Below are 24,265 nucleotides of genomic sequence, written 5' to 3' on the forward strand. Positions count from 1 at the left end.
GCGGGTAATAAACGTCTTCTGCGTTTTGTTTGAACGAGAATTGTATCTTTTATTTTCATTGTGTAAAGGTCTTATAAAAAGATCGATCTTTTTTAACTTATTGTAATGATCGAAGTTGTAATGAGTTATACAATGAAGAAAATAATTTTCGACGAAAACAAACTGGCAACCACAGTGGGAGTTTAGTGTTTATCACCTAGTTTGTAATGATTGGGTTATCCCTAAGAAAATTACATGTAAGATTTTTCCGGGAACTTCCCATTACATGAATCAACCAACCCCAGCTTTTCTTGAGAAACTGGGTTTATCATTGTACTCAGCTGCATGACAGGGTTATCCTTAAGAATATTAGCATAACATTCTCCAGGAACTTCCCGTCAAAAGTGGGAAACAATTTAGACTCTTATGCCTATTGGAATAATTAAGAAGCAGTTTATACTCGTATACTCTTCGGAGTGTTGCCGTTCTCATATAGCTTATCCCAGCGTTATGACGCCGGCTTCAACCAAGGTTTAGATGCTATTCTTAAGAGCAAAGCAATCCTTGGTGGGATGAAGGACCCTCTTGTAGTATGCACAGTACTTTGGATATGTAGTGTTGTCAGCTTCCACCTAATTTGTGATAGGTGGTGGCTTGATCTTGTTATTTTCAAGGAGGGATTCGAAGATGGCTGGAACGTCTTCGTCCTTGAAGGAATACTCTTTTTGGAGTCTTAAACCCGAAGTTTTCTGCTATCTTCGGGGTTGCTGTTACGACGTCTGATTAGCATCAACAGCTGCTGCAAGCGCTTTCCTCTTTCCACGAGAGACGAAGCTTGAGTTCGGAGGATTAGCCATCAGTTGGCTTCTCTCGGCCTGTTTCCTTCTGAGGAAGCGTTCGGCCTTCTCTCCGCGCATCTTCAACTCTTTCCATGTGTTGGACGGTGTGACTCCCATAACTTCCAATATCTTAATAGATAGGTTGTTATGACATGTTTGGAGGATGAAGTCCTCCGTGATCGGATCTCGGCAGTTCATCGCCTTATTCCGGAAACGTTTGATGAAGTCGTCGACTGTCTCTTCGTCTTCTTGTTTCTCATCGAAGAGTGTTCTGACTGACACCTCGGCATCATCATCAAAGAAATAAGAGAGGAACAGATACTCCAGGTCGTCCCAGTTGTTGATGCTTGCAAACTTGAGACGGCGGTACTAATCGAAGGCGGGCCTGCGAAGGGTGCTAATGAATGACCGAACCATCAAGGCTTCATTACCGGAGATCAGATGCTGAGTGGGCGAGCCCTTCCCGTCAAACAGAGTGAAGTTGATCAGGTTGAACTTCACCGGATATGGGATCAAATCCCACTCTCTTGGATAAGGACACGGAATACTGGCCCTCTTTAGCTCTCGAGTAGACATTAGAGCGTTAATTTTGCTCTCAAGGTCTTTTATTTTCTCGTCCTCGTCTGTATCATGTTTCGAACGATTTCCAAGAGGAACAATGTGGTCACCCCCGGCATTATTATCTTTGTCGGGACCACCCCCAGCATTGTTATCTGTAGGGGGGCATTTGAATCACCCCCGATGTTTTGGTCAACGGGAAGGTTATTAGCATTGAGACGTTCATCCATATCTGAATCGCTACCTGCTTGGATAGCAGTATTACGACGGCTGGATTCGCCAATTTGATTGGACAAAACTCAGATTTGTTAGTCATGCTCTTCCTTCATCCGCTGCATAGTCATTTCCATTTCAATCTTGAATGCCTCTTTCTGCTTGGTTAGAGCATCCTTAAGAATTTTGGCGATTTGTTTAGTGTTGATCATGAACACCTCACGGGGTTCCCCTGGGCTAGACACTGTATTATCCGAAGCGACTGTAGAGTTGGCATTTGATGCTTCATCATCCGAGGATGATCCCCTCTGCATTCGCTGATAATCTCTTTGTCTAATGGTTCCCGATCGCAACCGGGTTAGACGATGAGATATGAGGGGATCAGAGCTAGAAGGTCGAATCGACTTTCCCTTATCAACCATATTGATTGTAACTTCTGGGGGTTCGTCACCTTGAACGATCGATCATTTCTTACAGAGACGCTTTGGTTTGGACTTAGCCTTTCCGTTGGAGATCCTCTCAAATACCGAGACCCTCTGCGGAGCGATCTTGGGACAGCTACATGCTGATAATACCGTCCTGATTAGCTTGGCGCATGAGCAGTAAGATTCCATTTTCGGGGTATTTCTCTTCCGAGACTTGTTCGTACCCCCAACCCGATAGTACAACTCGTCGGTCAGATGACCTGAGCAACCTATCATGTGTTGACATGACTCCCCAGGTATAATGTTATCATCGTCAGATGAATATGTTTCTTTCAGGGGGTTTGCCGCTTTATTAGCGTTCTCAAGAGTCACGCGTTTAGAGTCACGCATTTGTGAGCGTGAACTCTTGACGGGCTCTTGGAGTTTAAATCGTCGTTTGAGGCGGTCAATTACAGAAGTTTTTTGCGTGCGATCCCCAGCTCGAGTAATTGCTCAGGATTCAGTCACCCGACCCAAGCGTTCTTTGACCGGGGTTTTTCCTCGACCCACGTGCAAAGAACCAAGACGATCCGTGATCTTCATCTTAAATCAGGACAAATTCACGCTATCGCGATGCTCCACCGGAGGTGCGGAACTTGAAGGGATCGACGAAACAGGTGCAAAACGTCCTCTGTCTTGACCTTGACGCGGGTCAGACTTGGGTGACCCACGGGTTAGAGGGTCAGATCTAGGTGACCCGCAAAGTGGAGGGTTGGATTTGGATGACCCGCAAAGTGGAGGGTCGGATTTGAGTGACCAGCAAAGTGGAGGGTCAGATCCAAGTGACCCGCGATTTAGAGGGTCGGATCCAAGTGAACCGCGAAGTGGAGGGTCGGATCTAAGTGACCCACAATTTGGAGGGTCAGATCCAAGTGACCCGCGAAGTGGAGGGTCGGATCCAAGTGACCCGCTTTTCTCGATTTTTTCGGCCATCGTCTTGGACTTTGGCCTCCAAATTTAATGCAGTCTTGGTGGCTTCTTTTCCACTTCTTCCTTCTGCAACTTTTTAGCCTCTTACATGAGAATTCTTGCATGTACAAGCAATGTGCGGTGCCTTTGGATCCGCTCCTCAAGAGTTGAACGGGTCCTTTTGACTTGTACCCATTCACTTTGTTGGTGATTTGGAGGAGATGGCATTTGTCCGCTGTTAGGGCGCTTGTCGTTGCCTAATTTTCAGATTCGCCTCGTAACGGATCTCGTTAATTGACTCCAAAGCCGTAACGAGTTGGCGCGCAAGGCGTTGGCATTGCCTTTAGCGAGCTCTCTTCGATAAAGTGGGTGCGCCTTCTGTACTCAACTTATTGATTGAGGAGAAGTTCAGATCTACAGATCCGGACTCATCGGAGGCTGGAAGGGCATTGCAAGGTTCAGCTACCGCAGCAACGGGGGCGTTGATCTTCCTGCGCTTGCGAGAAGCGGAGGATCTGGAGGAGGAGGATGAGAGGTATTCTTTGTACTTCTGTTGGTCGAACTCGTATTCGACCACCTCTTCAATCGGGATCTTAATCATCGGTTGCGACACGACGGCCTTGGCAGCAAGACCTTTGGCTTCCACTGTGGTCGCCAGTTTGTTTTGGTCAAAAATCGTTTACTTCATTATATAACTCATTACAACTTCGATCGTTACAATAAGTTAAAAAAGATCGGTCTTTTTATAAGACCTTTACACAATGAAAATAAAAGATACAATTCTCGTTCAAACAAAACACAGAGGACGTTTATCACCTGCTGCTTTGCGTGGGATCTTTGCCTGTGCCAGGGTTTATCTGTGGACGACCGTCGATCAGATCCAGTTGTTTAAAATTCGTCAGAGCTCCGCATTCGTCGAGGAAGTATTTGATTTGAAGCACTGAGATCGACCAAGCGAAATCAGTAGCTCTTCTCGAGATCAAGACCAAGCCTGATCTTAAGGAAATAGGGGAAACGGGCGTCGGATCTCTCGAACTCTCCTTCTTTATGCCGAAGAACTCGCCAAGATCTGTCAACCCTCGCTGAAATTTGTGCTCCTTTGCTCTTCAATCCAGTAGCACCTTGTCTTCTTAATAAAATTCCATCTCTGCAAAATGGAGGCCTTTGGCTCATATTTATAGGCCTCGGATGCGGTTATTTGGATGAGAACAAGTGATTTGGCTCTATCTTCAGTTAACAACAGCCTAATCATGTTTGGAGATGATATCAAGTCAGTTAGGAACCCCTGGAATAGACAAATCCTGTGAAAAACCACTTCAAAACCATCAAAACACGTTTCGGGTCTCAGACTGCGCGGCGCGGGTCGGACAGATCCGACCCGCGTTAGCGCAGGTCCGCCGACTTTTTCTCTTCTTGGTATTTTTCTTCCGAGTCTTGTTCTTTTCACGTATTTGGTCAATTTGTTGACTTGTACGCTTCGTCGCGAGACCGACCGTCGAACGCGCGTTGGTTGACGTGCGCGTGTCGATTGACGCACACGAACTGATTGACGCATGCGTGTCGATCGACGCGTATGAACTGATTGACGCGTGCATATACTGACCGACGCGCGCGAGCTGATTGACGTGCGCGTGTTGACCGATGCGCACGAGCTGATTGATGCGTGCGTGTTGACCGACGCGCGCGAGCTGATTGACGCACGCGTGTTGACCGACACGCGTGGGCTGCTTGACGTGCGCGTGTTGACCGACGCGCACGAGCTGATTGACGCGCGCATGCTGACCGATGCGCACGAGCTGATTGATGCGCGCATGCTGACCAATGTGCACGAGCTGATTGACGCGCATATTATGACCGACGCGCGCGAGCTGATTAATGCGGGCGTGTTGACCGACGCGCACGGGCTGCTTGACGTGCGCGTGTTAACCGATGCGCACGAGCTGATTGACGTGCGCATGCTGACCAACGTGCACGAGCTGATTGACACGTGCGTGCTGACCGACGTGTGCGTGTTGACCGACACGCAGGAGCTGATTGACGCGCACGTACTGATCGACGCGCACGAGCTGATTGACACGTGCGTGCTGATCGACGCGCGCGACCTGATTAACGCGCGCGTGTTGACCGACGCGCGCGAGCTGATTGACACGCGCGTGTTGACCGACGCATGTGAGCTGAATGACGTGAACCTTCTTGATTCGTCTACTCTTTGATTCGAGTTTCGTGCGGGCTCTCATAGGTAATTTTAGATGCCTATACCAATTTTTGGTTAAATCAACTCTTTCATAGAGTTTTAAACTCGTTCAGAGTTATCAACTCTTCAAGAGTACTAAAACTTGCTTTGCAAGTTCTCCACAACGCCAAATCGTGAGGAGAAAATCATGTTCTAGTGAATCAAGACGTTCGGATCATCAATGAGAAGTAAACTCGACGCGAGCATTCGAGGGAGGTATCTCATCGTTACCATGAAGAACCCAGAATTAAACAAAGGGGAGAATCCAGATCATTCTCCTCTCTTTTGTAATCAGGAATAAATTCAATTGTAATTGAGAGTTGAGAGACTTATAAACATTCTTTTTCTAAGCAGTTAGAGAGAATAAAATCAAATGCAATTCTTTTATCATTTTCTTATTACAAATTTTTCACCAAACAAGCCTTAGCAAGTTGGCGGGCAAGACGTTGACGTTGCCTTTGACGTGCCCTCTTCGATAGGATTGGTGCGCCTTCCGTACTTAACTCCCTGATTGAAAAGGAGTTCAGATCTGTAGATCCGGCCTCGTTGGAGACTGAAGAGGCTGTGCAAGATACAGCTATCGTAGCAACGGGGGCGTTGATCTTTCTGCGCTTGCGAGGGGAGGAAGATCTGGAGGAGGACGACAACAGATACTGCTCGAACTTCTGTTGGTCGAACTCGTACTCGACCTCTTCTTCAACCGGGATCCAGATCTGAGGTTGTGACTCGTTAGCCTTCGCAAAAAGGCTGTCGGCTCCCACTGTGATCGCGTGTTTGGGTCAAAAGTTATTGTTTTCATTGACATCGAATCTGTTATAACTTTGGTCATTACAATAAACTCAAATAAATAAGAAAAGGTCGATCTTTTTATAAGATCTTCTTATACAATAAAAATACAAAAAGTACAACTCTTTTCAAACAGCGCAACAGACGTTTATCACCCGCTACTTGCGTGGGATCTTTGCCTGTGCCGAGACATTGATATCTGTGGACCATCGCGGATCAGATCCGGTTGACAAATTATGGAATCAAAGCTCCTACTTCATGAAAAAAGTATTCGCTGCAGCGATAATCTCGACCAAGCGATATTACGGCTCTTCTCGAGATTAAGACTAAGCTTAAATCCGGAGGAATAGGGTACGGGTCTCAGATCTCTTGAACTCCATTCTTTATGCACATGAACTCGCTAAGATCTGCTAACCCTCGCTGTAAATTTGTGGCTCCACTCTCCAATTCGGCAGCGTTTCGCCCTCTTGATCTCTTTTCCGTGAAATGAACCCCTAAGCCTATATTTATAGGCTTCGGTTGGGGGTTTTCAGATAAGAATGATAAATTTAGTTATATCTTTAGTCAATAACAGTCTAACCATGTTTGTGGATGATATCAAGTCAGTTGGGAATCTCTGGAATAGATAAATCCTGAGAAAATGGCTCAAAACCGTCAAAAACACGTTTGGGGCTCGGATCTGCATGACAGGCGCTGCTGACCAGCAGGGGGCGCGGGTGGTGCGGTCCGACCTGCGCGGACGGTCGGCGCGGGCTGACCCACGCTGGCGCGGGGGTTTGGCCTTTTGCTGAATTTCTCGTTGTTTTCCCAACTTTTTGGAACTTGTATTTTTTGTCGTTTTGCGTATTTGATCATGTTGTTGACTTGTACGATTTGCTAACTTACTTCATGCTCTCGTTAGCTTATTTACGACACTTGGAACCAACCGACATACGCATCTGGCACTTTGGATCTGACCGACAAGCGCGTCGGGCACTTTGGATCTGATCGACAAGCGCGTCGGGTACTTTGGATCTGACCAACAAAGGGTGACGGGTACTTGGAGCTTCTTGACAAGACCGTCAGGCACTTGGAGCCGCCTGACAAGTACATTTGGTCACTTTGAGTTGACTGACGTGCGCGAGCTGATTGATGTGTGCGAGCTAACTGACGCGCACGCGTTGACTGACGTGCGTGCGTTGACTAACGTGCGCGAGCTGATTGATGTGCGTAGCAGCCAATCAGATAATCCTTCTTGACTCGGATGATGACGTTCATCGTCTTCTCTTCATCTCAAGCTGCATGTGGACACCTATAGGCATTTTTAGACGCCTACAGCCTCGTGCGTCATGAACAGACTTAGTGACATGTGTGGGTGTGTTGACTGAATTTAAGTGGTGAACCTGAGATATTGTGGACTTTGATTGTTGTCTTAGAAAAACGAGAAGAGTTGGGATGGGGAAACCCATGTTCATGTGATCGGATATAGTTGTTGATGTATCTTCCATGCTCGCGCCAGTGAATTCGTGTAGTCACTGGGGTTAGTTTGTTGGGTTAAAGTGAATTTGTGTAGTCACTTTAGTCCGTGACCTGTTTCATCACCTGAGCTTTGCCTGAGTTCGGACTAGGTCGAGATCGTATTGCGTGTAGTCCTCTGACTGATTCGTGTAGCGATATTGGATGCGCGTAGGGAATTTGCGAATAGTCAGTTATCCGATGATATGAGTGTTGACTCTGTGTGAGATGTGAACCAGTGACATGTTATAGGATGGCTAGTTACATGACCTCGTTTCTTGGCTAGGTATGATTTCTTGTGAGATATAGGCCAGTTATATTTCTTTTTATACATAGATCGGGGTTAATATTTAATTATCTGTAATTTGAGACATATGGTATATACATGATGATTTCCTTGTTTGGATTATTTTAGACGTACTACGTCTCTTGTTATAGATTTTTAAGTATTAATTCCATCTAGTGTATGACTCTGTTACTTAGATGATTTGTCTGATCGCTAATTGCATGACCTAGTTACCCGATCGATTTTGGATTCTTCTGATTATTATATTCTAGTAGTGAATTGTATTTAGATTATTAGTAGATTTCCAGTTGCATGTTATTTTATTATTATTATTGTTATTGCTTTGGTTTTTTGATCATTCTGTCCTTCCTTGTGGGATCTTACCGTGTGCCATGCACGCTGACGTACACCTGTTTTCTCTGGTGTATGTCAGGTTTAGAGAAAGAACAAGTTCAGCTTAGAGATACGCCAGAGCCATAGGATCCTCCGTAGGAGTGCTTTGCAGATCGAGCAGAAGAAGCCGAAGCTTAGTTATTCCTTTCAGTTTATTTTTGTAGCACCTTTCATTACCGCTTGATAGATGCATTTATATTTCTTCAGTATTCATTTGTTTAGTCATGTATAAGGGCATGTTTGACCCGTATGTTATATCTGTGATGATATTCACTTGTGATATGGATATTTTTATTCTGAGTTTGTCTATTATATCCTTGCAATCTGTGATTGGGAACCTGTGCCTTTGTATTGTACTTATTTTCAGACGCTTAGCATATTAGGTTAAGAAGGATTATTTATTTTTATTTACTCTCATTAATCTAATACGTTGTGGTCTTGTTCACATTCCGATTCTGGGTATTTTGGGAAGCGGGACGTGACAATCCCTCTGCAAATCCAAGAATATTAGCAATATTTGTTTTAACTGAGTCCTCTACTCCTCCATAGAAAATATAGCATTTTTCTGGATTTACTTCTAATCCTGGCACTTCACCAAAGGATTTAATGCACTGATAGAGTTTTTGCACAGAATAAGCTTCCCCTTTTGTAAATAACAGTAGGTCATCTGCAAAAATCAGATGAGAAATCTGGAGTTTCTTGCATTTAGGATGATATTTAAAGGACCTGTCATCCTTTAAAGTGGACAAGCTCCTTGAAAGATAGTCCATTCTCAGGATGAAGAGATAGAGAGAGAGTGGATCACCCTGTCTCAATCCACGTTCCCCTTTGAAATAACCATAGAGACCACCATTGAATGAGATTAAGTACTTGGGAGTTGAAATGCAAACCATTATCCAGTTAATCATGTTTTTAGGAAAACCCAGACCTTGAAGAACAGATTTAATGAAGCTCCAGCTTATTGAGTCAAATGCTTTCCTAATGTCAATATTGATCATAGCCCTTGGGGAGATATGTTTCATGCTGTAGCTTTTAACAAGCTCATGAGCTAGCATAATGTTACTGGTTATTTGTCTCTCTTGTACAAAAGCACTATGTGCTTCATTCACTAAGCTATCCATTACAAATTTAATTCTATTCACAATTATTTTTTATATGAATTTCTAAATACAATTGCAACAAGAAATAGGTCTAAAATCTGATGGGGTTTTTGGACAATGTACCTTTGGTATAAGAGTGATTGAAGTTGTGTTCACAATCCCCAAAAGCTTACCAGTTTTGGAAAAATCTTTAATGGCCAATGCTACCTATGCACCAACTATATTCCATGAAGATTTAAAGAAAGAAACACTGAATTCATCAGGCCTGATGCTTTATCATCAGACATAGAGAAAATTACAGATTTAATCTCCTCATCAGAAACTTGACTAGACAACAAACTGATTTGAGAGTCATTGAGACAAGGGCCAGCTTTGATGATGTTCATGTCTGCTGGAGAAGTGCTAACTGTAGTGCCCATAAGATTTTTTGTAGAATGACACTAATTCCTTCATAATAGCTTCTCCATCAGTGATCATGTCCCCCCTGTTATTGTATAGGACCACTACTCTATTATTGTGCCTGTTAGATTTGGCTAAAGCATGAAAGAATCTGGTGCTTCTATCCCCTTGCACACACCAAGCAATTCTTGCTTTTTTGCTTGTAGAAAGATATCTCACAATCTAGGAGCTTGTTATAAGAGAAATAACATTCTTTTTCCTGTCTAATAAGAACATGATTTAGTGGATTTACTTGGAGATTTTTCTGAGCCATCTCTAATGCAATTTTTGCTCTTTGCACTCGTTCAGTAATATTATTGAAGTGCTTCTTATTGAGATCCTTTAGAGCTCCTCTTAACATTTTCAGCTTTGTATAGACTGAGAACATAGAATATCCTTGGATGAAGTGTGCCAAATATCAGAGACTGTAGGAATATAACTGTCATGCTTGATCCACATTTTATAAAATTTAAAAGGTTTTTTCCCTTGAAAAGTATCCTCATATACTGAAACTATTGCAGGGGAATGGTCTGAAATGGCAGGCATCATGAACTCTACATGACTAGAGTTGAAATTATTAATCCAAGCTTCATTAACCAAGGCCCTGTCCAATCTACTTCATACTCTATCATCAGCCTCTTGTTTGTTGTTCCATGTATAGAAGCACCCCTTGAGTTTTAAGGTGATTAAGAGCACAATCTTCAATGAATTTGCAGAAATCTTCTGTGTCATCTTCAGTAAGCATAACACCTCCCAATTTTTCCTCAGTACTTATCATAGCATTAAAGTCTCCACAGAGAATCCAAGGTGCGTTACCAATGCTTTGACAAATGTATTTAAGTTCATTCCATAGTTCTTTCCTGGCTACCAATTGATTGAATCCATATATAGCAGTGATGAAACAATCCAATCTTCCATCCTTAGACTTGACTGAGCAAGTAATCTGTTGACTAGACATATTATTTACTTGGATATCAAAAATATTAGGATCCCACATGATGATTATCCTGACTTTTCCAGCAGCCCTCACATTCTCGCTATATGTTATCTCCTCTTCTGTGATGAACTGGAGTCTCAAAGTTCAGCATGAGACTCTCCGCGCATTTGCTTTCCAATTTAAATTTCTTCTGAAAATTTCACGCATATATTTGAAATGGATAATGTTCCTTTTTATGTACGGTTGGTTCAAAGTCAATTCTGACTTTAATTGCATGGGGCCTAATTCCCGCCTTCTCCCAAGGCGGCAAGTGCACATAATTTAATAAAGCAAAATGCGTAGAACTCGATAAAAGAGTTCCGTTACGAAAGCATTTTTTCCCCGGGCCTGCTCACCCTCTGAAAATCTTTCCACCATGCGTTGACAAATTATTTTTTGTATTCTTTATTACTCTAATCTTTTGATTAATCTCTCAATTTCTCCCTTTGGTTTCTATTTATTTTTTGAGGAAATGGTAGGGAACACTATGATTTCCCATTTACTTGTTGACCTTTTTTTGGCCTGGTTACTTGCTTTCATCTATTTTGACTTTTTTTAGAGCGTTGGGTTTTTTTTTTTTGTTTGAGGATTTTTGGTTCGGACTCGGATTTTTCTTAGATTTCAATTTAGGTTGTTATTTAATTTGGATTAGAATTTAAATTAAATTTAAGATGTTATTGATTTATGACTAGGATTCGGATGGTTTAGGATTAAGATTGAATTTAACATTTTATTGGTCTAGATCTAGGATATTGATTTGAATATAATGTGTTTTTGGTTGTGTGGGGTTGTTATTAGCATTAGGATTTCAAAACCCATACTCTATTTTAACTCTATAATTTTTCATGAGAATTTTTTTAGAGAAAGTTCAAGTTAAAATTAGTGGATTGTGAATATGTGATCTCACTTTGTGGATATTCTCTATCCTCTTCACTTTACTTATTAAAATATTTAATATATTTCAAATTAAATATATTTAATTTAAAATATTTCATAAGTTAAAACTATTTATAAATTAACATTGAATGTACTTAATTTTAAAATATTTGTCATCAACTACTTTTTTATTTAATTCATTTAAAATGAAATATATTTAAAACTATTCAATCACTTAATATATTTAATAATATTTAACATTAAATTAGTTATGTTTATTATTTAACATTCTTTAGATATATAGCTATTTTAAATATTTAATATTATATTACATTTATTTCATCTTATTTAAATGTTACAAATGAAATATATAAATACATAAATATTAAATATATATAATATATAAAATTTAATATATTAAATAATAAAAAAAAGTTAATATAAATCATTCGAACATGTCATGTCAAAATATTGATATAAAATTTTCTAATATATTTAATATTTACGCATTTAAATATACATATTACTTTTTATATGATCGAACACTAATTATTTTCTTTTATGTACTTGAAAACTAGTTTTTTTTTTGGTAAATGAAATATTTTATTCATTTCCAAATTGAAAGATCAGCGCAGCAAAATGCTCAGGGCAAACTGAGATTACACGAACAATGTATCAAAACTCATAAAACTCAAATCACACGAACATAACCATGCTCTGTCAACTTCCGAAAAAGGGCCATATGTATGCTGGAAAAAATGCAAACTTGATCTCCTTGAAGACCTGATCAGCTGACTTGTGCTTTGATTTGAAAATTCTGGCATTCCTCTCTATCCATATGCTGTAAATTGAAGTGGTGAGGGCCATTCTTTTGATTTTCTGTTTGAACCCTCTTCCTCTCAACCTGAACCAGTACCAGTCACTAATTTGATCCCATACACATGACCTCACTTGAATTTTAACCATTCCATGACTTGGACCAACACTCATCGAAAAGGGCAATAAAAAGAGATGATCCTACTTTATGTCTAGAAGTACAGGCATAAGCAGCAGCTATTATTAGAATACAACCCCCCAATTGTTGAGTCTGTCTTGAGTTAGCAATCTATTTTGGAATAGCCAACCAGCTGATGAACGAGTGCTGGGGATATTGTGTGTCTCCCATATTGTATTGTGCATTGGTACTGAAGTTGAACAGGGGAAAGAGCAGTATAGAGAGCTGATACACTTACAACTGAAGTTTCCTACAACAGGCATTGGATGAGTAGCTTCAGTTAATCAGCCTCCATTAAAAATCCTCAGAGCATTATCTCTCAGTCTTCAGAATCTGTTTCCATAGCAAAGTCCCATTTTTCCTTGAACAGTGCCAGACATCACATTGCTTTAAATATGTACTATGAATCACTTTATCCACAAGCTTTCCTTATTAATATTAATGTGCCAAAGGGTTCTCAAAATAGAAGCAAAATTCCAGATTAGAACTGAAATATACCCAGACCCACCATTATTCTTGCTCAGGCAAACTCTTTCCCAAGAACGAGAGGAAATTTTTGAGCCTGCTCAGAACTACCCCCACAAGAATTTCCTGCACATCTCATCAAGCTTCTTAAGAACTCTCGACTGGTAAGGGTAATTAAGATGTCAGTAGATTTGAATATCGAGCAATTATACTCTTGATAATTTGTAATTTCCTGCATAAGACAGCCCTATTTTCATACAGGCCTGAAATTGTTCAGAAACTTTTTAAGAAGAGGAGAGCAATCCACAAAAGACAATCTCTTACAAATCATAGGGACACCAAGATATTTTTATGGGCAATGCACGCTCAGGGAAATTCATATGTTCGTGACAGCATTTTTAAAGTTGTCATCACCCCTCCGTAAAGATTTTACATTTATCAACATTTGCTTCCAGACCTGAGACATTGCTGAAGTCTCTGAACAATTGAAGAGCTTGCTCACTGAAAGAATATCTCCCTTAGAAAGAGCAATAGATCATCAGCAAAGATTAAGGTGTGTAATCTTAAGCTCACCACACCTAGGGTGAAATTTAAAGGATTGTCATTTTTTAGCTTGGACGATTTCTGGATAAGTCTCCATCCCAAAATGTGACAATAGGAGATAAGGGGTCACCTTGTCTTAACCCTCTTTCTCCCTTGAAGTAGCCATGGAGTGAGCCATTAAGTGAAACAGAGTAATTTGGAGAGGATATACAAGCCATGATCCAGTTTATCATCTTAACTGGGAATCCAAGTCCTTTTAACATATCTTTTAGAAATTCCCAATTAATAGTATCAAAGGCTTTTTTAATATCTATACTTAACATGACCCTGGGGGAGATGTGTTTCCGATTGTAATTCTTAACCAACTCATGAGCAAGAAGAATATTGCTTGAGATTTGTCTTCCTTTCACAAAGGCACTTTGTGCCTCATTTACTAGATACCCCATAATAGGCTTAATCCTGTTTGCAAGAATTTTAGAGATAATTTTGTAGATGCAGTTGCAACAAGCAATTGGTCTAAAATCAGATGGAGTCTTTGGACAGGTCACTTTTGGAATCAATGTGATGGCTGTAGCATTAACTGCACTTAGGAGCTTACCAGTTTTGAAGAATTCTTCAATTGCTAAAGATATGTCATCCCCAATAACACTCCATGCAGATTTGTAGAAGGACATACTATATCCATCAGGACCAGGAGCTTTGTTTTCTGACAAAGAGTGGACTGCAGTTCTGATTTCTTCCCTGGAAACTGGAGTAGATAGAGTATCAGCTTGTGCATTGTTTAGGCAAGGACCACAGTGAAGAACATTGAGATCAGGTTTTGATGTAAGAGAAGTTGTGCCCAAAAGAGTTTTGTAGAAAGTCACCAACTCATTGATAATATCATTCCCTTCCGTGATTCTATCCCCTGCACTGTTGTACAACACCATAATTCTATTCTGATGTCTTTTTGCTTTGATAGCAGAGTGGAAAAAACTAGTGCATCTGTCCCCTTTCACATTCCATTGAATTCTAGCTTTCTGATGATAGAAAGACATCTCACATTCCAGTAGCTTATTATATTGAGCTATGCATATTTTTTCCTGATTTATCAAATCTGAATTTAGAGGATCCCTTTGAAGATTGTTTTGCATAATATCCAAATTCATTTTTGCTCTAATCACCTGCTCACTGATATTGTGAAAATTCCTCTTATTAAGATCCTTCAGTGCAATTTTCAGAAGCTTCAGTTTTTTTACTACAGAATACATTGTGTATCCTGAAATTGAACTTTGCCAAACAGAGGAGACAGTATGCATGTAACTCTCATGCTTTGTCCACATTTTAAAAAACTTAAGGTTTTTTCCCCTGTCCACTACTGTCATAGATTGAGACCAAAGCTGGAGAATGATCAGAACAGTTTGGAAGAAGAAACTCAACATGACTGGAATTATAAAAGTTTAACCAAGAATCATTTATCAAGGCTCTGTCAAGTCTACACCAGACTCTGGAGATTGAGTCTTGTTTATTGTTCCATGTGAAAAAACAACCTTCAGTTTTCATATGGGAGAGTTGACATGTGTCTATAAAATCCTTGAAATCAGTTGTTTCTGCATCAGAGACCACAGCACCTCCTAGTTTCTCTTCATTGTCAATTATGGTGTTAAAGTCACCACAAAGGATCCAAGGTATACTCCCAGCACTTTGATGAATCTGACTTAGCTCTTGCCAGAGATTTTTCCTCCCCTCCAGGTGATTATAGCCATATATAGAGGAAATTAGGCAATTCAATCTACCATCCAAAGATTTAACTTTACAGGTTATATGCTGGGCAGAAAGACTATCCACATTAACTTCCAGAATATTGGGATTCCATAGAATCAAAATCCTTGCTCTTCCTGTATACTTGAAAACTAGTTATTTTCATTTATTTGCTAGCACTATTTATCTTCTATTAAGTGGCATCGTTTGAATTATTTAAATGGATTATAAGATGAATTTAGTTTTGTTGTTTCCATTTGGTAATTGAAATGAGGGTTGTTTTCCAAATTAATATTTATTTATTTGTAAATAATTATTGTTTAATATAATAATTTATTTAAAACTTCTAATTCAACTAATCCACGAATCTAAAATTTAGTTTGCTATTCCAACCCTCAGTCTATGAATCCAAGGCAAAAGTTCAAGAATTTCACACAAAAATTAAAATCCAATCCAAGAGTTTGATGCTCTAACCATAAAATTCGAGTCTAGCTAGTCCTTATTGAACTTCCCTTATCCATTTATTTAAATGGCATGGATTATGTTTACATGTCTAGAATAATCAGTGTCATTGATAATAGTATATTATTATTCCCATTATTGATGCTTAAATTGGAAATTTTTCTTTTTTGTGCTATTAGCAAAACACTAATACATTTTATAAGTTGTGTTACAATTGCTATCTCAATTCAAGTATTGTTGTATATGGAAATTTCTTTTAGACTCATCAATTTTCATAAGTTATTTCAAATAGATCCCTCTAATTGCTAATTCTACTCTTGATTTTATAGACTAATTTCATGACATAAGATGGGGGTTCTTGTGAGAAACATGACTTTAAAAAACAAAGGTCTTCATCTACCTACTTTGGGATTGTTTTTTCCAAAGTTAGCAGCTCATTTGTCAATGCCTCACCTACCCATTCATGAATATTTTATTATTTTTGTAACTTATAAAAGGGGGGGTGAGAGGAGGTGGTTTAGAGCATCGAGGCAGTGAGCATCAGTTGGAGAAAGAAAAGAAAGAGAGAGAAGAAGAGTTTTAGAGAGAAGAGAGTGAGATAGAAAGAATTTGTCTCTTTCTTTGTGTGAGTCTCTGGCAAGAGAGTGATCTCCTCTTTGTAATCTTCTCGTTGGTGATTAGTAAAATTCTCTGCTGTTCTCGCCCATGGACGTAGGTCATATTGACCGAACCACGTTAAATCCTGGTGTGCTGTTTTCTATTTGTTCACTCTTGTATAGACATCTTATTTGTCTGTGAAGCCCCTCCGTTGTAACAAACTGGTATCAGAGCCTGCTTAGAGTACGTGTATCTGCTTATCGTATGCTCTGTGACTGCCACTAAAAGTGAATCCTCCACAACAGAAAATAAGTTAGATTATCATTTACTCTTTAAAGGCACTAGGTACTATTCACGTGTACGGTACTATTCAAAAGTACTGCTACTATTCACACATACGGTCACTATTCATACATACGGTTACTGTTCACAAATATGATACTGTTCATAAATACAGTTACTGTTCTAGTTGGCTTCAAGATGTCTTCTGCAAAGTACAAAGTGGAGAAATTCGATGGGAAAAACAGCTTCAGTTTAAGATGTCTTCTGCAAAGTACAAAGTGGAGAAATTCGATGGGAAAAACAGCTTCAGTTTGTGGAGAGTAAAAATGAGGGCTCTCAAGTGGAGAAATTCGATGGGAAAAACAGCTTCAGTTTGTGGAGAGTAAAAATGAGGGCTCTCCTAGTACAGCAATGATTGTTCAAGGTCTTGTCCGGAAAGGATAAGTTGCCAGAATCTATGCCCGATGACGAGAAAGAAGAGCTAGAGATGAAGGCGCATAGTGCCATACAGCTCTGTTTGGCCGATGAGGTCCCGCGGGAGGTTGCAGATGAAGATACCGCCGCCGGTTTGTGGCTCAAGTTGGAGAGCTTGTACATGACGAAATCTCTAACGAACAAGCTTTACTTGAAGCAACGCCTCTTCACCCTTCGCATGAAGGAAGGTATGCGAATTAAAGACCACTTAGATGAACTTAACACTATTCTTATGGATTTAAAGAATATTGATGTTAGAATCGACGAAGAAGATCAATCACTCATCTTGTTATGTTCATTACCTCATTCCTATGAAAATTTTGTCAATAGCATGTTATACGGTAGAGATACACTTTCTTTGGAGGATGTTAAATCAGCCTTACATTCAAAAGAGTTAAGGCAGAAAGTGTCTGTCGTAGGAGGAGAGGATCAAGCTGAAGGCTTGTTCGCTCGTGGTCGTCCTGAAAAGGGTGTTGGAGGTAGAGGCAAATCTAGAAACATGTCTAGATCAAAGTCCAGACCAAGAAGAAATGTTGAATGTTATTACTGTCACAAATATGGGCATATAAAACCTAATTGTCTAGCGCTCAAAGCAAAGGATAATTCACAGTCAAAGTCTGGGGAGGTGAAGACTTCAGTTGCCACTGTAACTGAAGATTCTTCTAGTTCACATGCATGAAGTTCTTTCAGTTAGTGTTAATACTCATTCACAAGATGAGTGGGTTCTTGATTCGGGTTGTTCCTACCATATGTGTCCGCATAGGAATTGGTTTGTCATATATCAGTCTATCGATGGTGGGAATGTCTTGTTGGGAAATAACATGCCTTGCAAGACTGTTGGTATCGGATCAATTAAGATTAGAACCCATGATGGTATTGTTAGAACATTGAGCAATGTCCGTCATATTCCAGAGTTAAAGAAGAACCTCATTTCTTTAGGCACCCTTGACTCAAATGGTTTTAAGTTTTCGGCTGAAGGTGGAGTTTTGAGAGTTAGTAAAGGCTCTCTTGTTGTGATGAAAGGAAAGAAGGTAAATACCCTCTATATCCTTGAAGGCAGTACAGTGACAGGTGCTGCAGCAGTGTCATCCTCAGAGGATTCAGATTCAGACACTACACATTTGTGGCATATGCGGTTAGGGCATATGAGTGAGAGAGGACTGAATATATTGAGCAAACAAGGTCTGCTTTGTGGTCAGAAAACCAGCAAATTAGACTTTTGTGAACATTGTGTTTTCGGTAAACACCATAGAGTATCCTTTAGTACAGGTGTCCATAAAACCAAGGGTACTTTAGATTATATCCATTCAGATGTTTGGGGTCCCTCTCAGGTTCCATCGAAAGGTGGCATTCAGATGTTTGGGGTCCCTCTCAGGTTCCATCGAAAGGTGGAGCTCGTTTTCTGCTAACATTGATTAATGATTATTCTAAAAAAGTTTGGGTGTGTCCTTTGAAGCATAAGAGTGATGTGTTTGCAACCTTCAAGCAATGGAAGGTTATGATTGAGAAGCAAACAGGAAAGAAAGTGAAGCGCCTCAGAACCGACAATGGGATGGAGTTTTGTTCCACGGACTTTGACCTGTTCTGCAAGAATGAAGGTATTGTGCGTCATCGTACAGTTCGGCATACACCACAGCAAAATGGAGTTACAGAAAGGATGAACAGAACACTTTTAGAGAGAGCTCGGTGCATGCTCTCTAATGCCGGTTTGTCAAAAGACTTTTGGGCCGAGGCAGTCAATACAGCTTGCTATTTGATAAACAGATCTCCTTCTACAGCAATTGATTTTAAGACTCCAGAAGAGGTATGGTCTGGTGCTCCTGCTAATTACTCTCATTTAAGAGTATTTGGTTGCTCTGCTTATTTTCATGTTAATGATGGTAAGCTTGAACCTAGAGCAAAGAAAGCTATCTTTCTAGGATATGCTACTGGGGTGAAGGGATATAGATTGTGGTGCTCTGATCCCAAGTCACCTAAGTTTATTATTAGTAGAGATGTTACTTTTGATGAAAAATCCATGCTTCACCCTAGAAAGGAGTTTGTTATTGACACTACAGGCAATGAAAAGGAGTCTAGCAAGCAGGTGGAGCTAGAGAGCTCAACTTCAAAGAAAGTGCTTGAGGGCGCTCATGTTGAACCAGTTGTTACTAAGGAAGGTTCAACTTCAGATGCTGATACACCACAAGAGCAACAGTATAATATTGCCACCGGGAGAACAAAACGGCAGATCCGACCGCCTCAACGCTACACAGACATGCTTGCTTATGCTTTGAGTGTAGCAGAATCGATTGAGGTTCCAGAGCTTTCTACATACAAGGAGGCTATTAGTGGCAATGAGGCTGCAAATTGGACTGTTGTGATGACTGAAGAGATGGAGTCTCTTCACAAGAACCAGACATGAGAGTTAGTGAAACCACCAAGGGGACAGAAGATCGTTGGCTGTAAATGGGTCTTCAAGAAGAAAGAAGGAGCTCCGGATACAGATTCTGTAAGGTACAAGGCACGCTTGGTAGCTAAAGGCTACAGTCAGACCGAAGGTGTGGACTTCAATGAAGTATTCTCTCCAGTTGTAAAACACACCTCAATCCGCGTGTTGCTTGCCATGGTTGCTCATTTTAATTTGGAGCTTGAGCAACTTGATGTGAAAACGGCTTTTCTACATGGTGAGCTTGAGGAGCAGATCTTTATGCATCAACCAGAGGGATTCATTGTTGAAGGTAAAGAAGATCATGTGTACAGGTTGAAGAAATCTCTTTATGGGTTGAAGCAGTCTCCGAGACAGTGGTATTTGAGATTTGATACTTTCATGTTTGAGCATGGTTACTCTAGAAGTAAATATGATAGTTGTGTTTATCATAAAAAGCTCAATGATGGTTCTTTTGTATATTTGCTTTTGTATGTTGATGACATGTTGATTGCAGCTAAAGATATGTCAGAAATCAACGAGTTGAAATCTCAACTCAAACATGAGTTTGAGATGAAGGACTTAGGAGCAGCAAAGAAGATTTTGGGGATGGTTTATTCCTATCTCAGGAGAAATACATTAAGAAGGTGTTGGAGAGATTTGGCATGCTTGATGCCAAGCCTGTGAAGACTCCGCTTGCAGCTCATTTTCGTCTTTCAGCAGATTTGTCACCTCAGACTGAGGAGGAGGAGCAGTACATGTCTCATGTTCCTTATGCGAGTGCAGTTGGAAGCATTATGTATGCGATGGTTTGCACCCGTCCAGATATTTCACATGCAGTCAGTGTTGTGAGTCGGTACATGGATAAGCCTGGAAAGGTCCATTGGTAGGCTGTGAAATGAATACTTAGATATTTGAGAGGATCTGCTAATATTGGTTTGTATTTTGGCAGGAACACAGACTCAGATTGCAGAATACTTGGCTATTCTGATTCAGATTATGCGGGTGATTTGGATAAGAGACGATCCCTGACAGCTAATATATTCACTCTTTCAGGTAGTACCATTAGTTGGAAGGCGACACTACAGTCGACAGTTGCTTTGTCTACTACAGAGGCAGAGTATATGGCAGTGACAGAAGTAGTGAAAGAAGCTATTTGGTTGAGAGGTTTGGTTGAAGATCTCGGCTTACACCAAGGTGTTACTACGGTATTTTGTGACAGCCAGAATGTTATACATTTGACAAAACATCAGATGTATCTTGAAAGAACCAAACATATAGATGTCAGGTATCATTTTATCAGAGAAATTAAAGTCATCAGGATTGAGAAGATTGGTACTGCAGATAATCCAGCAGATATGATGACGAAGCCCGTACCTTCGCGCAAGTTCGAGCATTGTCTCGAATTGCTTGGAGTTCGATAAAGCGAAGGTTAAGCCCGTAAGGGGCTTCTGGCGAGACAGCAAGAGTAAAGAGAAGACCTTCATTTTCAAAGTCAAGGTGGAGATTTGTGAGAAACGTGACTTTAAAAAACAAAGGTCTTCATCTACCTACTTTGGGATTGTTTTTTCCAAAGTTAGCAGCTCATTTGTCAATGCCTCACCTACCCATTCATGAATATTTTATTATTTTTGTAACTTATAAAAGGGGGGGGGGGGGGGGGGGGGGGGGGTGAGAGGAGGTGGTTTAGAGCATCGAGGCAGTGAGCATCAGTTGGAGAAAGAAAAGAAAGAGAGAGAAGAAGAGTTTTAGAGAGAAGAGAGTGAGATAGAAAGAATTTGTCTCTTTCTTTGTGTGAGTCTCTGGCAAGAGAGTGATCTCCTCTTTGTAATCTTCTCGTTGGTGATTAGTAAAATTCTCTGTTGTTCTTGCCCGTGGACGTAGGTCATATTGACCGAACCACGTTAAATCCTGGTGTGCTGTTTTCTATTTGTTCACTCTTGTATAGACATCTTCTGTGTCTGTGAAGCCCCTCCGCTGCAACAGTTCTAATGGCTATTTTAGTGATCTGAGGGGCTAATTTAAAAATAACTTACGGATTGTGGTATTCAATAGAAATTTCAATCATTTGGAGGACTAATTTTAAAAATATGAAAATTTTAAGGGATCAATATATGATTTTTTTTTCTTTGTTATTTGTTGGCTTATGTTCACTTTAGTACTCCCAAATTTTGCCCACTTGTCACTTGGATGCATCAAAGTATTTTTTCTAAGACTTTGGTACCCCAAGTTTCGATCAAATTTCACTTTTATACCTCACACTTTGATACCTAGAGTTTCAATCACATTTCACTTTGATCCAATGTCCATAGTCTAAAATTTATATCCATTCTTAGCATGTGATTCTTTTGACGAAACCATTTTATCCGGCTGTTAAGCATGTGATAAGCAGACAGGTTTGAGGAAACCAAATGAGCTCTTTTATATGCCGTAATATTTTGATACTAGATAGAATCCAAATCCAGTTTTAAAAGCTACCTTAACCTTTTGCTGAATACAATCATTTTAATGATTGTATCATTAATCTAATCATGCACTTAGATAAAATTAATACTTCAATAGATAAAGGCAGGAATATGAGCTCGATCTCTGTAAAGAAAGAAAAGCTACGAGGGCGCAAAGTTCATAGTCGTTGCCTACATCTGAGCACGTACGTGCATGTAACCTACACATGCACGCGGCTCATAATGTTGCCAATCTACCAAAAAATAACCCCTCTTCTTACTAATTTACCATAACACCACAGTGATTTAACCTAAGGAAGTTCAATACTTCATTTCTAACAAAAAAACCGAACCTGAAATTGAAAATAAAAGAAAACTAAGAGAAAACTGAAGAGCCCAAAAGATACATCATACCAAAAAGATTATGTGCATTCCGATACCCTGTGATACGGTACAACTACACAAATGACCATGAGATTTATGTACTCACACAAATAATTAACCCTGAGATTACTGACTGAAACTACACGCGCGATAATCCTTGAGTAACCTTAAGATTACTTTCATTAGGGTTACCGGTATAGTATTACTTAGTAATTTTAGGATTATCTGTGCAGACTCACATACCATGAAATCATCCGTGTAATTGTACCATATCACGGGATACCGGGATGTAAATAATCGCGCTGAAAACTAGTACCAACAACTTGTGAATGACCTCTCTTGCTGGGTGGCAATACCATAAATCCTCACAAAAAGCAGGGGCATTCCTCTTCACCGGGTAACCCAAAACTGTTGACGCGGTCAACACTGACCATATCCATCTCCAGACCATTGAGTGACATCAGCTCTTCCTCTTCTCCGGCTGAGACCCCAAGAAAGTCCCTAGTCAACTTCTTGCCCCCCTGCCACGTCGACACATGATCCGCTATACCTTCCACGTGGCGTGCGGTTGTGGGCCCCATCATGGAGGCCTTCTGGAGGAGTGCAGTGGCTGACAGGTGGGGTGAAGGGGTGGTGGTGAAGGGAGGGCGGATGAGGGGGTCTTCATGCTCGACATTGACATCAAAAAGAGAGCTAGGGTTAGGGTTAGGGTTAAGATCGGGATTAGGGTTAGGACTTGAGATGAGTGGGTCCCATATGGATGACGCAGAGAAGGGGAGGAAGAGAGGGGGGGTTGTGCTGTTTGATGTTGATGAGGCAATGAGTCTTGCACTCTCTTCAGCTAGGGCATCACAGAAAGCTCTATGGGTGATGAAACTATCTTTCCTGTAAATAAAAAAAAAAGGGAAAAATTAGATGTCATGGGATCTTAAAATTAGTGGTTAGTAAAGTGACCACTTCAATAACGATCACCGTCCCCGTTAAGGGTTGTGATTCGTATTGAGTGAAAAATGTTAATGAATGCAGTATAATACCGAAGATATGTATGTTTTGAAATTTAAAATGAATCACAATGATCACCGTAACACTAGACGATTAAAATAGTAGCCTCTCCATTATTTTTTACAATGACCAAATGAATTTCATCTTGTTTACCTTTATATATATTTAGTTGCTTTTTGGGAAAGAATGTAACCTAGATCTTATCACGTCCTTAAAATTATGCTATTAATGTATTAATGCAAATAAATCATTGCCATTAATGACTCATTAGTTAAGTAATGAGATTGAATTAAAGGTCTGCTAGAAAAAGAAGTTAATAAATAAATATCGGTTTTTCTATAGAGTGCCCATGAGCACTCTATAAGAGAGGAGAGAGATAGAGACAAATGAATAGTTCATGGGCCCCCCTGATTTGCATTAATTTCCGTGCATAATTCATTTCTCTCTATCTCTCACCTCTTTTATAGAGTGCCCATGGGCACTCTATAGGAAAACTGAATTATGGTAATTAAAGAGTAAGTTTGGTTAATGTTATTGTGATATTTGGACGGTTAATGTTACTAACATTATCTGTTGCTTTTTGAGTTGTCGGTTCAGACAAAGCATTAAATGCCTTAATTAAGTAGGGTTTGCCTTGACCACAATAATTAACTGGCACAAAGAGACTTCTTATTGACCACCATCATTATAGGGGCAGCAGGTCAAACAAATATCAATCTTTATACTATTTTGTCATATGCCATCATTTATAGGTTACTGACAACTTCATGCAGTACCCTTATGAGGACTGTACCAAATAGGGTAATGAAGAGGACCTCAAAAAATAAAAAATAAAAAACTAAAATCTTAAAAAATCCAGGTGTTTAGGTGTTTGGTTTTCTAACCTATGAATTGAGGACGAACAAAAAATAGAACAAGAGAGACCCAAGA

The 24,265-nt window shown here is 40.1% G+C and overlaps 1 protein-coding gene across 1 annotated transcript in view; it reads right to left on the reverse strand.

Annotated features, from left to right (window-relative positions):
* LOC109835339 (protein indeterminate-domain 12-like) overlaps positions 22,157-24,265 on the reverse strand; it is a 3,670-nt gene continuing 1,561 nt past the window's right edge. Inside the window, exon 3 of the mRNA XM_020403316.1 lies at positions 22,157-23,218. Within this exon, the coding sequence (XP_020258905.1) occupies positions 22,699-23,218 (520 nt within the window). The 3' untranslated portion in view covers positions 22,157-22,698. The remainder of the gene's footprint in view (positions 23,219-24,265) is intronic.

This window comes from Asparagus officinalis, chromosome 3 (genome assembly GCF_001876935.1).
Source record: "Asparagus officinalis chromosome 3, Aspof.V1, whole genome shotgun sequence".
NCBI lineage: Eukaryota > Viridiplantae > Streptophyta > Magnoliopsida > Asparagales > Asparagaceae > Asparagus > Asparagus officinalis.